The 17,957-nt window shown below is 43.4% G+C and overlaps 1 protein-coding gene across 8 annotated transcripts in view; it reads left to right on the top strand.

Moving 5' to 3' along the window:
• ITPK1 (inositol-tetrakisphosphate 1-kinase) overlaps nt 1-17,957 on the top strand; it is a 237,205-nt gene that overhangs the window by 175,692 nt on the left and 43,556 nt on the right. Inside the window, exon 5 of one of the 8 annotated variants that reach the window (XM_075065652.1) lies at nt 17,219-17,271. The exons of the other annotated variants lie outside the window; for them this stretch is intronic. Coding sequence (XP_074921753.1) covers nt 17,250-17,271 — 22 coding nt within the window. The 5' untranslated portion in view covers nt 17,219-17,249. The remainder of the gene's footprint in view (nt 1-17,218; nt 17,272-17,957) is intronic. 8 annotated transcript variants of the gene reach the window in all.

Raw genomic sequence — 17,957 nt, 5'->3', positions numbered from 1 at the left:
ATTCTCCTGTTCCGTGTTGAATCTTTAGAGGAAAGCTGCTGTCGTCAATCATTGGGTGATGTATCTTCCAGCTCATCAGTTACATTTGGCCTGTTTTAATGCAGCATTACATTGTATAGCTACCAGTCTGCAACATTCTTGTGGCTTCACACTGTCCTTTTTGGTGATGACTTTGAAAGAACAGAAACTACCCAAAATAGTGGTCTGACACAGGCCCTCCGATTTACTGCTTAGAATAGCAATGTCTGACTTTTTCTTATGCTACGTTTACGCTACCGCTTTTGTCACTCGGGTGTGGAAAAAAAAACACCCCGAGTGACAAAATATGGAGATATACCTATCTCATAGACATGGAAGAGACCTTGAAAGGTCATTGAGTCCAGTCCCCTGCCTTCACAGCAGGACCAAGTACCATCCCTGACAGATTTTTGCCCCAGATCCCTCAAGGATTGAACTCACAACCCTGGATTTAGCAGGCCAGTGCTCAAACCATTGAGCTATCCCTCCCCCCAAGTTATACTGACAGAAATGCCAGTGTGGACAGTGCTGCGTCGGTGCAGATGCTTATGTCGAAGGAGAGCACTCTCCTATCGGCATGGAGCAGCTGCACGAGAGAGCTTCCAGCGGCACTGCTGCATCAGTACAGCGGTGCTGCTGAAAGCTCTCTAGTACTGACATGACCGTAGTCAGATGGTCCCAGGACTGGCCTATGGGAGGAGGGGGGAAGTTAATCTGCTGCTATCCGGATGAGCCTGTGGTCATGTCAGTGACTCTTGTTAGAGTATGTTTACACAGCATTTTGGATCCCGTGGAAGCAAGCCTACCTGCCTGGATCAATAGACTCAGGCTAGCGGGGCTTGTGTTAGCACTCTAAACCATGGGTGTCGTTTGGGGAGGGGGGAGAAGGGGTGTTTCCCCCCCAAAGAGGGTGACCACCCATGGCACTGTGGTCAGGGGGGCGCCTTTGGTCAGAGGGGGTAGGTCAGTGTATTTAACTTAATGCACCAGGATAGGCCCCTGCCAGCAGCCCCTCTCATCCCTGACTTACTCCTCCTCCTCACCCCTAAGCAGCCTGGGGAGCTGCGCTGCTGCGTGTCTCTGTGCAGTGCGGCAGGGAAGTGGGAGCCTGGCATGTGGCGTCCACTTGCACCATGAAATAGCAGGAAGGTGGCCACGGCAGCACTGGGAGGCACCAGAACAGCATTGGCATGAAGTCCAGCTACTTGCAGCAGCCAGTGCTGGAGCTTCCGCAGCTCCTGCACTAAGTTCACCACAGCAGCTGGGGCTCCCCCACAACGCCGGCCTTGGTAATGCGCTGCTGCAGGACTGCCCGCCACTCCAGATGGGGAGAGAGCCAGCATGCCAGAGGAACTGGCTTTAGTATGTGTGTGTGGGTGTGTATACACACTCAGACACACATGTTGCTGGGTCAGCCCCTGTCACACTCTGCATTTCTCGCGCCCTCAGAGGGACACACAAACACAGGCAAACACATGTAGGTACATACACAGTGCTCCACTCACTCAGCCTGTCCTGGCATGACAAGCCACACCCACATAACCAAAGAGGAATGGACACGGAGCCCTCAGGGTCCGTGTGCGAGTCCCGAACAAACACTGGGGCAGCGGTAACCTCACAGTGGGCCTAGCACTGCAAGCCTCAGGCAGATGTGGAGTTTGCCCCACACAAGCAACTCTATTGGCCTGGCTGGAGCTGTCCCCTCCTCCCCCATCCACCCCTGCTTCCCCCCCCCCGCCACTATAGCAGTCAAACTACACCTATGTGCTAAACATAGCAGCATAGACAGTGCTTTGGAGTTGCAGCTTGGGCTGGAGCTCAGGCTCTGAAACCTGGTGGAGGAGGGGGTTCATAGGTTGATCTCCAGCCCAAGCCACAACTTCAGAGCACTGTCTACATCTGCTTTCAGAGTGCTTGTGCGAGTCCTGTGAGCCCGAGTCTATTGACCTGGGCTGGGAGGTTTGCTCCCATGGCCTCCAAAATGCTGTATAGACAAATGTGATCTGGTCTCAGATGTCCTATGTTATCTAAGCTCATCTGTAAATATAGAGGAAATTAAAGTGTGGGCGTTTGGGGGCTGTGTTTGCATCTTCCTGTGGGTTTGTGCAGTATAAGTTGTGCTCATCCATGAAGCGTGTGAACATCTAAATATACATCCTTTTATTCTAGATGTGTTTGCACAGCAACTCACGCATTTTGGGCACTATCACCCTTTTGGTGGCAGGGTTGCTATTAAATGAGATGCACAGACATGATCCTGCAAAGTAAACAAACTCAGAATAGCCAAAACAATGCAGTTATATATGGTTATAAATTAAGTTGGAAAAAACAAACAAATATAGCATAGAGCAAAGGTTTTCAAACTGGGTGGGGGCGTGGAGGAATGTTCCGGGGGGAGGGCGTGATGCGCACGGCATTTTTTCCTTTTTTTTTTTTTTTAATTATTACTAAGGCGCTGCTTAATTTGCAATATGGCAGAAATTGTGGATCCCACAGTATTGATCTTCCACCACAGTTTTGTCAGCTGCCCTGGGCTGACAGCGGGAGCCCCAACTGCCCGGACCTGACAGCAGGAACCGCAGCTGTCAGTGGCAGGGTCTCCCGCTGTCAGGTACCTGGCTGACAAAATTGTGGTGCAAGCCTAACATTGCAGAATCTGCAATTTCTGTAATATGAATTAAGTAGCATTTGACCAATATAGTGCTACTGATTCACTACGCAGGAATGTGTTACACTGTGTTTAATTATAAGATGATGTTATTTCTATAGCGACAACTACCTTTCCCGCCTTCCTGTTTAGTATAGCCTATCCTGTTGTTCCAACAAGCTGTTGTGTATTGCTTATTGTGCTGGTGAGTCTCATATTTTTTCATATCATTGTGGTGAAAAATGGATCTGTACTTACTGCCAAAAGACTGTAGTGTTCCAAAATGAAAGGCTGAAATGGCTAAAATTGATAGGGTAAAAACCTGCAAAAACAAGAAAATATGCTGAAGCATATTTGGATTTTGGTTTCATTACATTGCAGTTAAGGGAGAAATTGAACCTCAATGTGTAGTATATGCAGTAACTTTATCAGATGATAGCCTGAAGCCAACAAAAGGAAGATGCCGTCTAGAAACAAAACATGGTGATCTGGTAGGAAAGAACGGAGATATTTTTTTTTAGCGAAAGCTACAAGAAATTAACAAACAGAAAAACACAAGGACAAATGTGGTATCCACCCCTGCAAGTGCTTTAAAAGTTTCACATCAAGTTGCATACCACATGGCGAAAAATAAGAAGCCTTACACAACTGGAGAAAAACTGATTCTCCCCGCAGCAATTGACATTCACAGAACAATGCTTGGTGACCGTGCAGCAGAGAAGTAAAAAATGATTCTGCTGTCAGACAACACGGTCAGCCATTGAGTGTGTGACATGTCAGAAAATATCAAGCCATAGCTGATCTCTTGGTTGCAATCTAGTTTATTTGCAATCCAATTGGATGAAGCAACAGATATGTCGAAAGAAGCTTGTTTAATTGCTTATGTTTGATACTCTCTTGAAACATTGATATTGGAAGGTTTTTTGTTCTGCAAGCCGATTAAGATGCATGGAACTGGATCTCAACTAACATATTGAATGACTTCCTAACTTCTCACAAGTTGAAGTGGGAAGCCTGCATCAGAATCTGCATGGATGGAGCCCCTTCTATGTCTAGAAATAGGGCAGACTTGAAAGCCAAAGTGTTTGAAATTGCTCCACATATATCATGTATGATACACCATGAAGCCCTTAAAACTCAAAACATGGATCAGGAACTTACTGACTTTCAGAGTTCTGCTATGAAAATTGTGAACTTTATCAAGATGCAGCCCACAAAGACATGTCTTTTTACAATGCTTTGTGCAGAAATGGGAGTGGAGCACAAGGTTTTGTTGTTTCACATGGAAGTCAGGTGACTATCCAGGGAGGAAAGTATTGTAGAGCATTTATGAACTTAGAAACAAAGTTTGACTTTTTCTGGTGGATTTGAATTTGCAGAGATACTGTGTGATCCCCACGGGCTTGTGCTTTTGGCTTACCTTGGTGATATTTTTTACCGTACCAGAAAGTATTATTTTTGACCTGCACAACAAGATATTAGCATTCAATAGAAAGCGAGCTCTCTGGAAAACAAAGATCAAAACTGGTTTAAGAGTTCCATTCCCATTGTTAACACATGCTATTGATAAAACAGAATCTGAACTATTGAGTGTTGTGGAGCCCATCAAGAATCAGTTGACTTCTCTGAGCCAGTCTGGATAAATATTTTCCTGAAGGAAATGCATCCCTCCTTGAATAAGTGGATTATTCAGCCTTTTGTAGCTGAGGCAGTGACCTTGTCTCATCTCTCAAATGACATTCAGGAGAAGCTGTTGGAACTTCAGAGTGAAAGGACACTGGCCATTCGATTTAAAAAAAAACAACAGTCTTTGGGGGATTTTTGGTTGAAAGTTGGTTCAGAATATCCAGCTTTGTCAAACTCTTTTACCATTAGGTTCATTTTATTTGTATGAGATCAGATTATGACTGTGCTAAAGACAAAGTACCATTCGAGACTGGAAGTAGAGGATAACCTCAGAATGTCAGTTTCAAAAATCTCCCCACAAATTGATAAACTGTCTGCAGAGAAAAAGGCACATCCTTCACATTAAAGTATCTGTGTATTTGAAACTGACAGGTGTAGGTAATTTACTTAGGGGTTGTTAAGGTCTCTGTTAAGTATATGAGTAGGCCATCAAACATACTTCTGCATATGTCTATTTTTGTCTGGGTTGGGGGATGACAGAACAAGAAGTAATGATCTCAAATTATAGTGGGGGAGGTTTAGGTTGGATATTAGGAAAAACTTTTTCACTAGGAGGGTGGTGAAGCACTGGAATGGGTTACCTAGGGAGGTGGTGGAATCTCCTCAGAGGTTTTTAAGCTCAGGCTTGACAAAGCCCTGGCTGGGATGATTTAGTTGGGAAATGGTCCTCCTTTGAGCAGGGGGTTGGACTAGATGACCTTCTCCCTTCCAACCCTGATATTCTATGATGCAACCAAAAATTATAAGCTCAAAAAGTTTGAAAACCGCGGTCATAGAGCTCTGTCCTTTTAGGGTGGCATTTTCAAAGGAACCAAAGGGAATGAAGCATCCAAGTCACAGTAATGAGTGAATTGCCCTTACAATCTTTTGAAAACCCCAGGGTGGTTATTGTTTATCATCAAATATTGTGTACGGAAGGTATAGGTACAATATTTGTATCCTGGCACTGTGCATACAATGGTCATCATTGTAAAAACTGTTCATTTGTCGTTATTTCAGTATTGGTTTCCCTTCCTTTACTTAGTATGTGACTTAAATGCATGGATATAGGACAAAATCTTGCTTAGTTGTCAAATTTTGATTGATTCCCAGAGATAGATATGGTCACAGTACTAAGCTGGGAGGCAGATTCCTGAACTGGGAGTAGTTTTCCCTAACAGATAGAGCACTGGACTGAGACTCAGGAAACCTGGGTTCTGTTCCTGGGTCTACCATTAGTTTTCTGGGTGACCTCATGCAAGTCATTTTCCCTGTGCCTAATCTATAAAAGGGGGATCATAACTTCATATATTGCAGTGGAGCTGAGGATTTGTTAATGTCTGTGAAGCTCTTTGAACACAAAAACAAGTGCTATATAAATGTAGCCATTTTCAGATTATCTATAGTTGTCCTATACCCAGTATTTGTATTTTGGCCAATTAAGAGTTTAACCACAATCCTCGGGGTAAAGAAAAATTTCCATTCTCTAATTCTGTTTTTCTAAAAGGAAGAAGATTAATATGCTAGCAGTTCAATGAAAGAAATGACCCTAAATATCTTTTGAAATCCACTAATTGCTTTTTGAGGTTAGTCTGTATTTCCCAGAACTATAGGCAACTTCCCCATTCTGGTAATGTTAAAAATATTGATGTCTATTATCTGGCTCTAATTTTGTTACTAAATTCCGAGTCTGTGAAGAGGCAGAAGGAAAATAACTGCCTTGAAACCACAAGACTTGAAAAGGTCATTAAATAAATCAGGCAAAAAGGAAATAGCATTGTCTAGTAAATCAAAAGATATATTTTATACAAGTCATGATGGGTCATGCCAAGAACTGCCTAGCTTGCTGTGTTTAGCAGTGTTTCTCTCCTGAAAATTAGCCAAAACTTTAGCTCTTTCCATGTGCACGTCTACTGACTGTAGTGGAGTTAACCCCAGCTTTACTCCAGTGTAGCTGAGGTTGTGCTTAGCTCTGTGGCTGTGCACATTTAACTAATGAATGACTTAAATTAACTATTAAAGATAATATAGAATAAGCTAAAACTGCTTGTGCAGAATGTCTAATATGCTGCTGAGGAACTCAGTTTCCACTCTAAGAAGTATCCAGTGATGTCTCCAATTCAAATGTTGATGGGATTGAGAATCAGCAGGTGCTGTTGTGATAGTGGAATGCGACCAGACATTAATTTTACAACTATCTGTGCTTCACAAAGGAAATGGACATTCTTCATTAAGAGGAGATGTTCTTTTTTTTTTCCTCTGAAGAAGGATCTGGTGAAAGATGCCAGCTGAAGCTGATTGAAACTCAAACACTTCTCTGCAAGATCAGATACTGTGCAAGGCAGAAGGAAGGCAAACTTTGCCAAACTGGCTTGCCAGTGGTCCTCAATCCTCTTCTTGATGGTCTTCCTCTAGGTCATTTAATAACATGGACCAGACTGGAAGTGCTGCCCCTTAGGGGTGAAAAGTTCCTTATTACATTACCAGTCTCCCGAACCATCTAGTCTCACAGGGATTGATTTTGGTAATAAATACCTATGTTCCATCCGTCTGTTGTTAAAATGCATAGTCTATGTCCCACCATGCACCACAGAATAGTCACATTATGTTTAAAGGGCTCTGAGGGAATTAAGAAGGGCAGACTTCTGTATGCAATGATGCACTTCAGATAAATGGCCTCGTGTGTTCTTTGCATTAACATTGTAGTTTGCAAATATATTATAGCGCAGTTGCTTTGGTGCTTGTTTGCAGTTTGACTCCCTCCACTCTTTTAACTTTACCTGAGAAGTTAGTTTTAGCCACTATCAGCGGCAGAACGTTAAGCAGTAACTTCAGGGTCAATGAAGGTCAACTTCATTTTGGGATTTGGCCTCAGTGGAAAGAGAGTAGTTGTGATTGTCATACAATTAGAAACAATTGCAGCTGTATAATTTCTCTTTGGCTCCTGCTGAATAAAATGGAGATTTACATTAAGAAAAAACTCCAATCCAAGTATTCTCTCCTCCTCTGTAATTAAGATCTAGATCCAAATGTTGCATGTCTACCCTAACCTGTCTTCTGGGCCAAATAAAAACCCTAGATCTGGACACCAGGGAACTTCGGAGAAATCTTGGGTCTGGATCTGAATATTGTGGTTTGATTCCAATTCTAGAATAAGAACTAAGGAAAGTGACTGCAGAGCTGGGAGCTGAATGTGTCGGTACTATTAATGCTTGTGAGTTTAGAGAGACAGTGGGGAAGAGGAGGACCAAGACACAACCTTGGAGAACAGGAAGTTGTGTTGAAGTAGCAGTCAGCAAGGTGGGATGAGAACCTGGAGCAGTTAGTCACAGAACCCCTAGGATGAGAGTATCTGGAGGAGCAGTGAATAGTTTGCTGTGTTTCAGGTAGCAGGGAGATTTAGGGGAAATAATTATGGAGAAATGACCCATAGACTTGGAAAGGAATATGTCATTAGTGCCTTTTTTTAAGCGTTGCTATCTCTTTTAGTGGATTAAAAAAGGCTACTTCTCTGTCAAGGAAAAAGGGCTTAATAGTTTGCAAAACTCAACTTTAATTTTTAAGAGAACACATTCTGTACCTCATGAATCCTGACTGCCTGATTTTAGATACTACACTGATACCTGCTATAAAATCCCCTCTGATGGATACTCCAATTAAGAAAATAAATTGGTAAATTTCAGTACATGTTGTTGTGTCTCTGTCAGCAGTCTGGAACTACTCACCCAAGGACTGTAAAAGCCCCTCCAGATAATACAATGCAAAGGAATACAAAGAAACAAGTTTCCAGTCACCGGAAGAGCCTATGCCAGCTGGTTATGCAAGAAAGGGTGATGTAATCTTGGTTTATTGTACTACAGACGAAAGATTCAATAAGTGGCAACGTGTCTGTAAATACTGTGCCTGCTTTCACATGGAAGAGTACAATACTTTTTGCTCCCTTCAAACAAATAAAATGACATTAGCAAAATTTCTTGAGATTTAATCTTTGCTAAAATGGAAAGAATGATGCAGGGGAATAATTGCCTTGGCTTAACATTGGTAAGTGTGTAGTAAAACAACTGGCGACAAGCCCACTGCCTCCTTAGGGATTTAGTTTGGGATGCTTATTTATGTGTGTATATCTTCTGTGCCTCTCCTTCCCAGCCCCAAAGATCTTCTTTCCAGGAAGTGGGAGTTCTGACCACATCATTGTTTTTTTTTATTGCAGTGGCACTTAAGGACCCCAAGTCAAAGATCAGAGCCCCTGGTACTGGAAATTCTACAAACTAATAACAAAAGATAGTATCTGCCCCAGATATCTCACAGCTTTAGGGTGTAGACAATATTCAGTAGGTGACTAAACAGGCAAAGAAAAGGTAGAAGGACAAGGTAACAGTAAAGATAGGTGCAGTTGCATATAGTAATAGTCAGAATGGTCTCAGAAGTCAAATACTGAATGTATTTCTTTAAGAGCATCCAGGACGTACAGCCGCATACTCTGCTTTGGGTGGGGATAGGTGTAATATTTCAGTGCAAATTTCATCTGAGTGTGGGGATTCCTGTCCTCTGACTGAATGCAGTAATAGCGTAGAAAGAGTATTTCTCTGCCACAAAGACCCAACCTCCACCAAATAGCAGCACCCTGGAGCTAAGGCTCAGACCCGAAAAGTTGCTGCCTTCGCACAATGTGCTGCTGTCATCAGTGCACATGCTTGAGAGGCAGGACAAGGTTCTCACTCTAGATTTACAAAGGCCAAGATTAGGCTGGATGGTCTCAGTCCTTCTCCCTGTTTCTGCCCATCTCCTCCACATCAGTCCCACCTGCACTTTGATTGAAAGAGCAATAAACACTACACCTGGGATTTTCAAGGGGACTCTTCCTAAAGACCAGCATGAACATGAGTCAGGCTGTTGTAATTAGTCAACTCGTTGAGTCATACAAGGGAAATGAACTAGGAGGGGCATGTGGGATTTTCCTTGCTGTGGACACAAGATACATGTGGAAGGAATTTGAATAGGCAGAAAGGGCATATTCGTGCCTCATATTGAAACAGTGTGGTGCTACCTGATATGATGGATTCATTAAAGATCAGTTTTTTAAAAGAGCAGACTTGCCAAGGTCAGAAACCAGGCCTGATCTGCTTAGTAAGTGATAATTGCTCAGTTTAAATTTGCCTGGGAAAAAAATTGACTTAAGGCTTCTCTGCGTGGGAAAGAGTTTTTATTGCCTGCCCTCCACTATAACTTTATTTTTTTCAAAATAAACTGCATTGTGTCTGCACCCAAAAATAGTGGGGTTTTGTGAGTTATCAAGCATTTTATCCCACTTTAATTAATCTGCTTTGAAAGCTACATAACTCTATTCCAGGATGAGTTTTACCACTTTAAGACTTATGTGAATACACTCCTGTTTTAAATTAACATTACTGCTTCAGACACATCATGTGCTGCTATCCCGTACTGCATTTCTTCACATCCGAATCAGCCTGTTTTGACTTGTGTGCCCTCCACTGCTCCAGGATTGTCTTGACCAGATGTCATGTGCCCTTTTAAATTCTGGCAGGCACGCAGGTGTGCCCCTTTGCCATTGTAGCTTGTGGTAAGTTCACATAGCTGGAGTCCATTACAGCAGCTATGCCCATGTGATCCCATCTGGAGTTCCTGGACTTACTTGCTGTGGGGGGAGAGGAGCATGACCACTCCTTTCTTAACAGGAGTCACTGGAAAACAAAGCTCTACAAGCTACTAGTGGAACCAATGTGAGAGAAGGGCTACTCCCAGCATAGGATCCACTGCCATGCCAAAGCCAGGAGGCTCCTGTAGAATTATAAAAATGCTAAAGACAAAACCAAGACTGTTGACAGTGCTCGCAGTGCATGCACTTACCATAAGCAGTGGTACTGGATTTTTACCAAGAATGCCACTCCGGAATCCCGGTGTGTTGTGGACAGTTTGAAGGCACCCAGCCTACCCCATGCCCCAATGAAGAGACATTCCTCCAGACAACCCAACCTTGAGCTTAAGATGCAGTCAGAGGCAGCACTGCAAATGACTCCTGAGACCCAGGTGGATAGCCAGCCTGACAGTGTTGCAGAGGGGAACTCAGCCAGTGAATACTATGTCCTGTATTAGAGTAAACTGTCCAGGTACTGACTGTATCAGGGGAGTTAAATACCTTTGTTCCTGGGACCACCTGGGAGCTGCCATGTTGGCCAGATATTGCTAATTAGGAAGCTAGACATGCACCTTAGTTCTCTCCTTCCTTAGCTTTTAATACATCCCCCACCTCCATTGAGTGATCAAAAGGGCATCTGTACTGGAAAGTTTAAGCTCAAAAGTGTCTATTTCCATGATATACCAAATCCCTTGATCCTGACAGATGCTGGACTAAGTGTGCCAGCCCCCACTCTCCTTCCCTTGCTGTATAAGGCCCCCTCTCCTGCCCAGAAGATAGTGGCTGGTCAAAACCAGATTAATTCTGGGATATCAGGTAAGGAGTCACAGGAGTTTGACCCCCAAATCCCAGAATTCCATTAGTTTCCAGTAGGCATCCCACAATGTGATGCAAGAAAATCCCAGAATGCATAGAGTCTAGCTATGGAACATCACACCATGGAATATCTGCCCAGAAAGCTGTGCCATTATTTGAGAGAGTGCAGAGGTGTCTGGATGCAATATCTCACAAAGGCAGTAGCTTAAGATGACATAAACAAAGCAGTATGGGCACATTCTTCCAGCATAGTTATGCCTGTGTAGTTATAGTGGAAAAACATATGCCGACAAAATTGTCCCTTGTAGCTACTTGTGAGGTGATGAGTCATCCCTGAACTAGAGCCTAATTAAGCCACATCCAGGTGGTCTGATGACTTTGAACAGGTATTTAAGCCTCAGAGGCGAAACAGTGTCTCAGTCTGGTCAATGTTGCCTCATGGCTTGGAATTCTTCTCTACCTGATAATGGTGACAAAGTCCACAGGCCTCATCCTGCACTAGCTCCAGCTTTGCTTTCAGCCCTACTTTTGCTTTGTCTCAGCCCCGCTCTTGGCTCCTGATTCCTGCTCTGACTCTTGGCTTTGACTGCTAAGCTCGATTGCCACTGGTCCAACCACTGAGCCCAACTGCCATTGTTCTGACCTCAAGGCTTAACCATCCTCACCTTGGTTTCTGATGACAAGACTTCATACTTTTTATTTAATGGTGTTGAATAAAAAGCACATTTTACTTGCTTCACTTGGGCAAATTTCTCCCCTTTTCCTTTTTTTAAGTGGACTACATTCCTTCTTACTCAGGTATTCTCCAGATTTCAACAGTCTGGGTAATCTGAGTAATGGTGATGGATAGCATCGCTCTTGTATGCACTAAAAAATACGCCTTGTAAATAGGTGCAGAATAGAATCCTTGAATTGTCTGAGCTTCCATTTTGACCCATGTAATCCACTTCTCTAGGCATCTGAAATGCATCTAAAGATCTATTCTAGTCTTAATTGGAAATCTGACAAGGTTCACTAATAAGCACAATGTAAATCTAGCCGTTACTTCACCATCACAGAACACAAGCCCCTGTGCTAGTTCTGACTTGTTAAGTATAAAAGGAAGTCCCACATACGTTAGAGTTCACTAGCCATGCTGATGACTCTTCTTGTTGAGGGCAGTAGGAAGAGAGGATCTCTGCTTTCAACTAATGCAGGTTACCTGAAAGCCATGGTCCGATTTCCGTCTTCATATGTTGCTGGCTTGATTTTTAGATTTCTGCTTAAATTCCCCCCATCATCCCTATTTATTTACATCTTTTAAACATATGTCTGAACATTTCTCTCTCTCTCCATTGTGTTGTTATTTTTCCATCGTGTTCTTATATTTCACTCCTCGTGATGCAGTGTGAAATGCATTAATATCACTATGTATTTCTTGGAAGCTGGTTTGCATAACAAAGACATACCCATATGAAAACACTAGTGCCCAAATGTGGGAAAGCCTAAGGCTATAGCAGAGTAGAAATAGGCATGCAGTGCACTAATGTGGGGTTGGATATTAGATACCGCAAAGCTCAGGGATGTTCTGATGTGGGATTTTGCTTTGGGCCCTTTTTGGTAATTTGACAAAAATAAGTAACATTTCGTAATATTGTCTTTCATCCAAGGATCTAAACGTACAGTACAACTATGTATTAAGCCTCTCAGATCTTAGTGCACATTCATTTACAGAGGAGTAAATGGAGGCCTAGAGGTTAAATTACTAGTCAAGTTTTCACAGGGAGTCAGTGACAGGGTCAGGATGGTACACCAGTCCCAACTGCTGTTTCTGTGCTCTAATCAGTCAAGCACAATCCTTTTGGAAATGCTATGGTTGTAGGCACTCGGAAGCATGATAATGGGCACCGTATAGGAACTAGATGGAGATACCACTGAGTTGCTTCTCTGCTTTAAAAAGGTTTAAAAAAACCCACTCTTCAGCACTGCCATGGGCCACTTCCTTGCTTCTGCCTTAAATATGCAGTATGTGGGCATGCACTGTGTAGAATGAAAGTGATATTTATAGGGACTATGGGCTGTGCATTCTGTAGTCTCTTTCAAGACTTAGGGTACGTCTATACTACCCATAGAATCAGCGGGTATTAATCGAGTTATGGGGATTGATTTATCGCATCTCATCTAGACGCGATAAATCGATCCATGAATCAACGCCTGTACTCCACCTCGGCAGGAGGAGTAAGCAGCATCAATGAGGGAGCTGTGGCAGTCAACTCGCCACCGTGAAGATGTGTATCTCCCCCCCCAGTGTAGACTAGCCCTTAGCTGCAGAAATCTCATTAAATTGATCTAGTTAAGGGCCATCAGCCCTCTTAGATTAGAGCTATAAAGAGCTTTATGAGAGTATTTGTTCTTTTTGGATACCCCCTTAGCGTTTGAAAGTGAGCTCTTCTGTTTATGTGCAAGAAGCAGCAGCCTATCTTTTCATGGATATTACCACCATTGTTCTTTCTCCCCGACCTCTTTTCTTGTTAGACAACGTAATCTATGTGAGAAACGAAAGGTCTGATTCTCCAGCCATATTGGTCTAAATGAGGTGTTAACTCTATTGAAGTCAAAACGACTTGATGTAAAACAAGCAAGAAAGGAGAATCATGCCCTGATCCTTCAAGGTTAATCTGGATGATTAATATCCTAATATGTAGGAAGAGCTATCCTAGTGTAAAGTGAAACTTCTCATATTGGGCTTTCATTGGTGAGTAGGAACATAGTTGACCCAAAATCCTTAGGCAACAGTCTGGCACAGTCTGCTAGTTTTTAAACTGTTTTTTGGAGTCAGTGGACATCAGAGCTTATTGCAGGACTGGGGCCTGTCTCTCTCAAACTGATATTGAATAGTCTGTCGCCCTAACTACTAATTATTTCTCTGTTGGTACAGATGGTCTCCATCAAATGGTTATGAACAGTTTTTTGGAGGGAGGGGTGCGTGCATGCGTATGTGAATCCTCTCAGCATGAAGCCGGTATTGAATAATCTCTTCCATTCAGTGGCAGGCAGGAATTCTTAGTGGGGAACGAGATGCTGCTATAGCCTTTGCATCACAGGGGATGCCTGTCCCGTTTTTCTCCACAGGCCAGATTTGATCTTCTAATATCCTAGCTTGGCCTTTATTTCCACCGTACTGCTCTTATAGAAAATGCTGTTCTCTGAAGACGAACCTAAGAAATAAGTATAGAAATGGGCTGTGATGGGAAACAGTAAATACTTTACTTGAGTGCAGACTGAAGGTAATAATCACCTACTTGACTGCGGCTGAATTTGCCAGACATGTGGAGGCAGAAGATACCTGTTGTGCTGCTGAATTTATTAGGTAGAGTCTAATGTTTTATTGACTCCAACAGAATGTTAACATAACAGGCAGCAGCACATTGGTTGCAATGGAGGCCCAGCAGCAAAGTAGTGTTATATTTAAAAACTGCTAAAAAAATCATTCACATACTTGTTGTTGCTAGAAAGGTACATATAGTTTTCTGTAGGAAATTCTCCCGTTTTTTAATATTGTAGTATTTGGACTATAAGTTCCTCAGGCAGAGAGTTTATGCATAGCAAGCTTGGCACTATATAAATAATAATAATCTTATTAATTAGAGTGGCTGCAAAGTTGAGTAATCTGGGCAGGAAACAGGAAGCCAGAAATGCCTCATTTCCACTGTTACTGACACACTACAGTGTTTGTTGTTCTTAGGCTGATCACTGAACCTCGTCATACCTACTTACCTATCTGTAACTTGGCAATAATGCTTACCAGCCTGCCTACCTCATTGGCATCTTTTAAGTATTAATTAGCCAGTGTTGGCAAAGCACTTTGAAGATCTGAGGCTGAAATATAAAAGTGCTAAGTGTCACTATTACAGCTTATTAGTACATCACAGACTATACAATATAATAGGAGATAGCACCAGAGCCATGTCATAAGTGATCAAGCCTGATAGGCAGTGCGTTTGTATAATTAGAACATACCTTGGGTTATGTAAAAAGCCAATAGGCTGAAAGACTTTAATTATCTCAGAAGTGCAGTGCTAAGTTGTAGTTCTGTGTCTGATACACTATTTAAAAAAAAAAAACTGGTGGGAAAGTGTGCCAGATGCAGTAGGGCTGAGTTACTGGCATGTTTGTCGAGACAATTAATTAACTTTGAAAAGGCAGAATAACCATTGGGCCTCAGATATTCACACTGAACCCTACAGCAATACCTGAATATAGAAGACAACCATAGAAGTAGATTTTTGCATTGCCTCCCTTCTAGAACTCCCTCTTGGATGCCATGGATGTCAGTACTTACAATGCCTTACAATGCAATGACCATATCATTAAAGGTATACATGTAGACAGAGGCTCCTTTGAACTCACCAACTAGGTCTTTTGTTTTTCCTGGAAAATAGCTCTTCATATAAGCTTTTTTCTCTTGGCAAACTGGAAATGTTCCAATCTGTGAGAATAATTTGCTTAACTTTCATACAGTTTCACTGGTCTATGGAAATTCTGGCGATTTCAGCAGAAACTGTTTTAGCCTTCTGTTTCCAGGCTCCCTCCTTTTTTTGGAAGGTGGAGCATTTTATAAGAGGCCCAGCTCCTCCATGCAGTGTTTGAAGACCCCGGAATACACACCTCCCTCTGCAGAACTGGTCAGGTTACTCTGGTTCCAGTTATTATTACACAGCCCCACTGTTGGCCTTCATTCTCTGTTACATGCAGTGCCACCAAAGGGTTGCCAACTTTCTCAGTGCACAAAACTGAACACCCTAGCCCTGCCCCTTCCGCAAGGCCCCACTACATTCCCCCTTCCTCAGTGGCTCTCTCTCCCACACCCTTACTCACTTTCAGTGGGCTGGGGCAGGAGGTTAGGCTGTGGGAGGGGTGAGGCTATAACTGGGAGTATGGGCTCCGGGGTGGGGCCAGAAAAGAGGGGTTCGGGGTGCAGGAGGGGAGTCCAGGCTGGGGCAGGAGTTGATGTGTGGGAGGGGGTGAGGGCTGTGAGCTGTGGGGTGGAGCTGTGGATGAGGAGTTTGGTGTGCAGGAGCGGGCTTCGGGTTTGTGGGGGTTGGGGTGCGGGCTTACCTCGGGTGGCTCCCAGTCAGTGGTGCATTGGGGTTAAGGCAGGCTCCCTACCTGTCCTGGCATCATGCTGTGCCCTGGAAGAGGCCAGCAGGTCCGGCTTCTAGATAGGGGGGCCAGGGGTCACTGGAGGCTGCTCTTGCCCGAAGGCACCACCACAGCAGTTCCCAGCCAGTGGGAGTGCAGAACCAGTGCTCGGGGTGGGGGCAGCACGCAGAGCCCCATAGCCCCCCCACCTAGGAGCCAGACCTGCTGTCTGCTTCTGGGGCACAGCGCAGTGCCAGGACAGCTAGGGACTAGCCTGACTTAGCACCACTGACTGGACTTAGAATCATAGACTATCAGGGTTGGAAGGGACCTCAGAGGTCATCTAGTCCAATGCCCTGCTCAAAGCAGGACCAATCCCCAACTAAATCATCCCAGCCAGGGCTTTCTCAAGCCTGACCTTAAAAACCTCTAAGGAAAGAGATTCCACCACCTCCCTAGGTAACCCATACTGGTGCTTCATCATTCTCCCAGTAAAAAAGTTTTTTCCTAATATCCAACCTAAACTTCCCCCACTGCAACTTGAGACCATTACTCCTTGTTCTGTTATCTTGTACCACTGAGAACAGTCTAGGTCCATCCTCTTCGGAACCCCCTTTCAGGTAGTTGAAGCAGCTATCAAGTCCCACCTCATTCTTCTCTTCTGCAGACTAAACAATCCCAGTTCTCTCAGCCTCTCCTCATAAGTCATGTGCTCCAGCCCCTTAATCATTTTTGTTGCCCTTCTCTGGACTTTTTCCAATTTTAAATGGCCGGTCAGCAGTGCTGACCAGAGCCGTCAGGGTCCCTTTTTGACCGGGCATTCCAGTCAAAAACTGGACACCTGGCAACCCTATGCCACCATAAGACTTGTAAAAAAAACAGTTGAGAAAGATGGCATAGAGTTTTCAGCAGCTTGGTCATGTGACCAAAATCCCTTGGATTTGCCTAATAATCAGAGCTGATTTGGGGGATCATCAGAAAAATGTAAACTTACCCCAAAAATATCGAGATATTTTGAAGCTTCCTCTTTAATATAACTTTTTTTTGAACTATAAAACCCACCATCATTCTGCTCTCTCTCACATGTGTGAGGTGGTGTGTTGCCATTCTGTTCTCTTTCATCGTTGGAAAAATAAGTCTGCCCGATGTCTGACACTAATGCTTCTCTCAGCATTTCCTGTGATCTATCTCCTGAATGAGTCAGATCACTTCTCACCTTTTATGTTTCTATGGGATTGCTCTATCAGATTCTAGTGACCAATGTGTGTTCACCCCATGGCATATCTTAGTTCCAGACATGTCTATGGCAGTACTGGTCCAATTCCAATGCTCGTGAAGCTGAATCACAGTGAGTAAGCAGAAAGTTTGTTTGCAGAACTTTTATCTGTTTTAAACGGGAGTGTTTATATATGAGATAGACATGCTCATTTTTAATCAGGAGCAAATTTCCAAAACAGAATTGCATGAAACATTTGACATCTTGGATATAATCATTCTAACCATGCAGGAGAAGAGGGGTGGAGGAAGTTGCCTTCAACAAGATATACAAGGCTAGAAACCTATATTTCTGTTCTGTAACTGGGAAATGCCCTAAAAAAGAGCTATTTGGGCATTGTGGGTTGCAGGGTGGGATAAACATTTTTATGGACGTGTTGGCAGTATCATTTAGACCCCAGGTTTTTGAGAGAGTTTTATCTTCAGTATTGGAGAAGTCAGCAGGCAGTGATGACAGGGAAAGTTGTACCAAGGGGTGGTAGTGCTGACTTTCCTTTCTCACCACCTCTGTTCCCCTTAAGTGTCTCCTACTCCAGCCCCCAAGTTTAACTTGAATTTGCCGTGTTCTAAAACCATTTTTGACAGCCCTGAACTGTGATAGTTATCGTAGATTTATATATTATTATGAGTTTATAATCCTGTTGTCTTTACTTTCAGGTATGGGTTTCAGCTTTCCCACTATTATTCAGAGGATCCAAATAATGCCCATTCATTATAGGTAGAGACTCGTGCTTATGTGGGTTTTCAGTTACATATAGA

This window comes from Chelonoidis abingdonii, chromosome 4 (assembly GCF_003597395.2).
Source record: "Chelonoidis abingdonii isolate Lonesome George chromosome 4, CheloAbing_2.0, whole genome shotgun sequence".
In the NCBI taxonomy this organism is placed as follows: Eukaryota; Metazoa; Chordata; order Testudines; family Testudinidae; genus Chelonoidis; species Chelonoidis abingdonii.
Note: the sequence above shows the minus strand (reverse complement) of the source record. Positions and strands in the feature narration are given on the sequence as shown.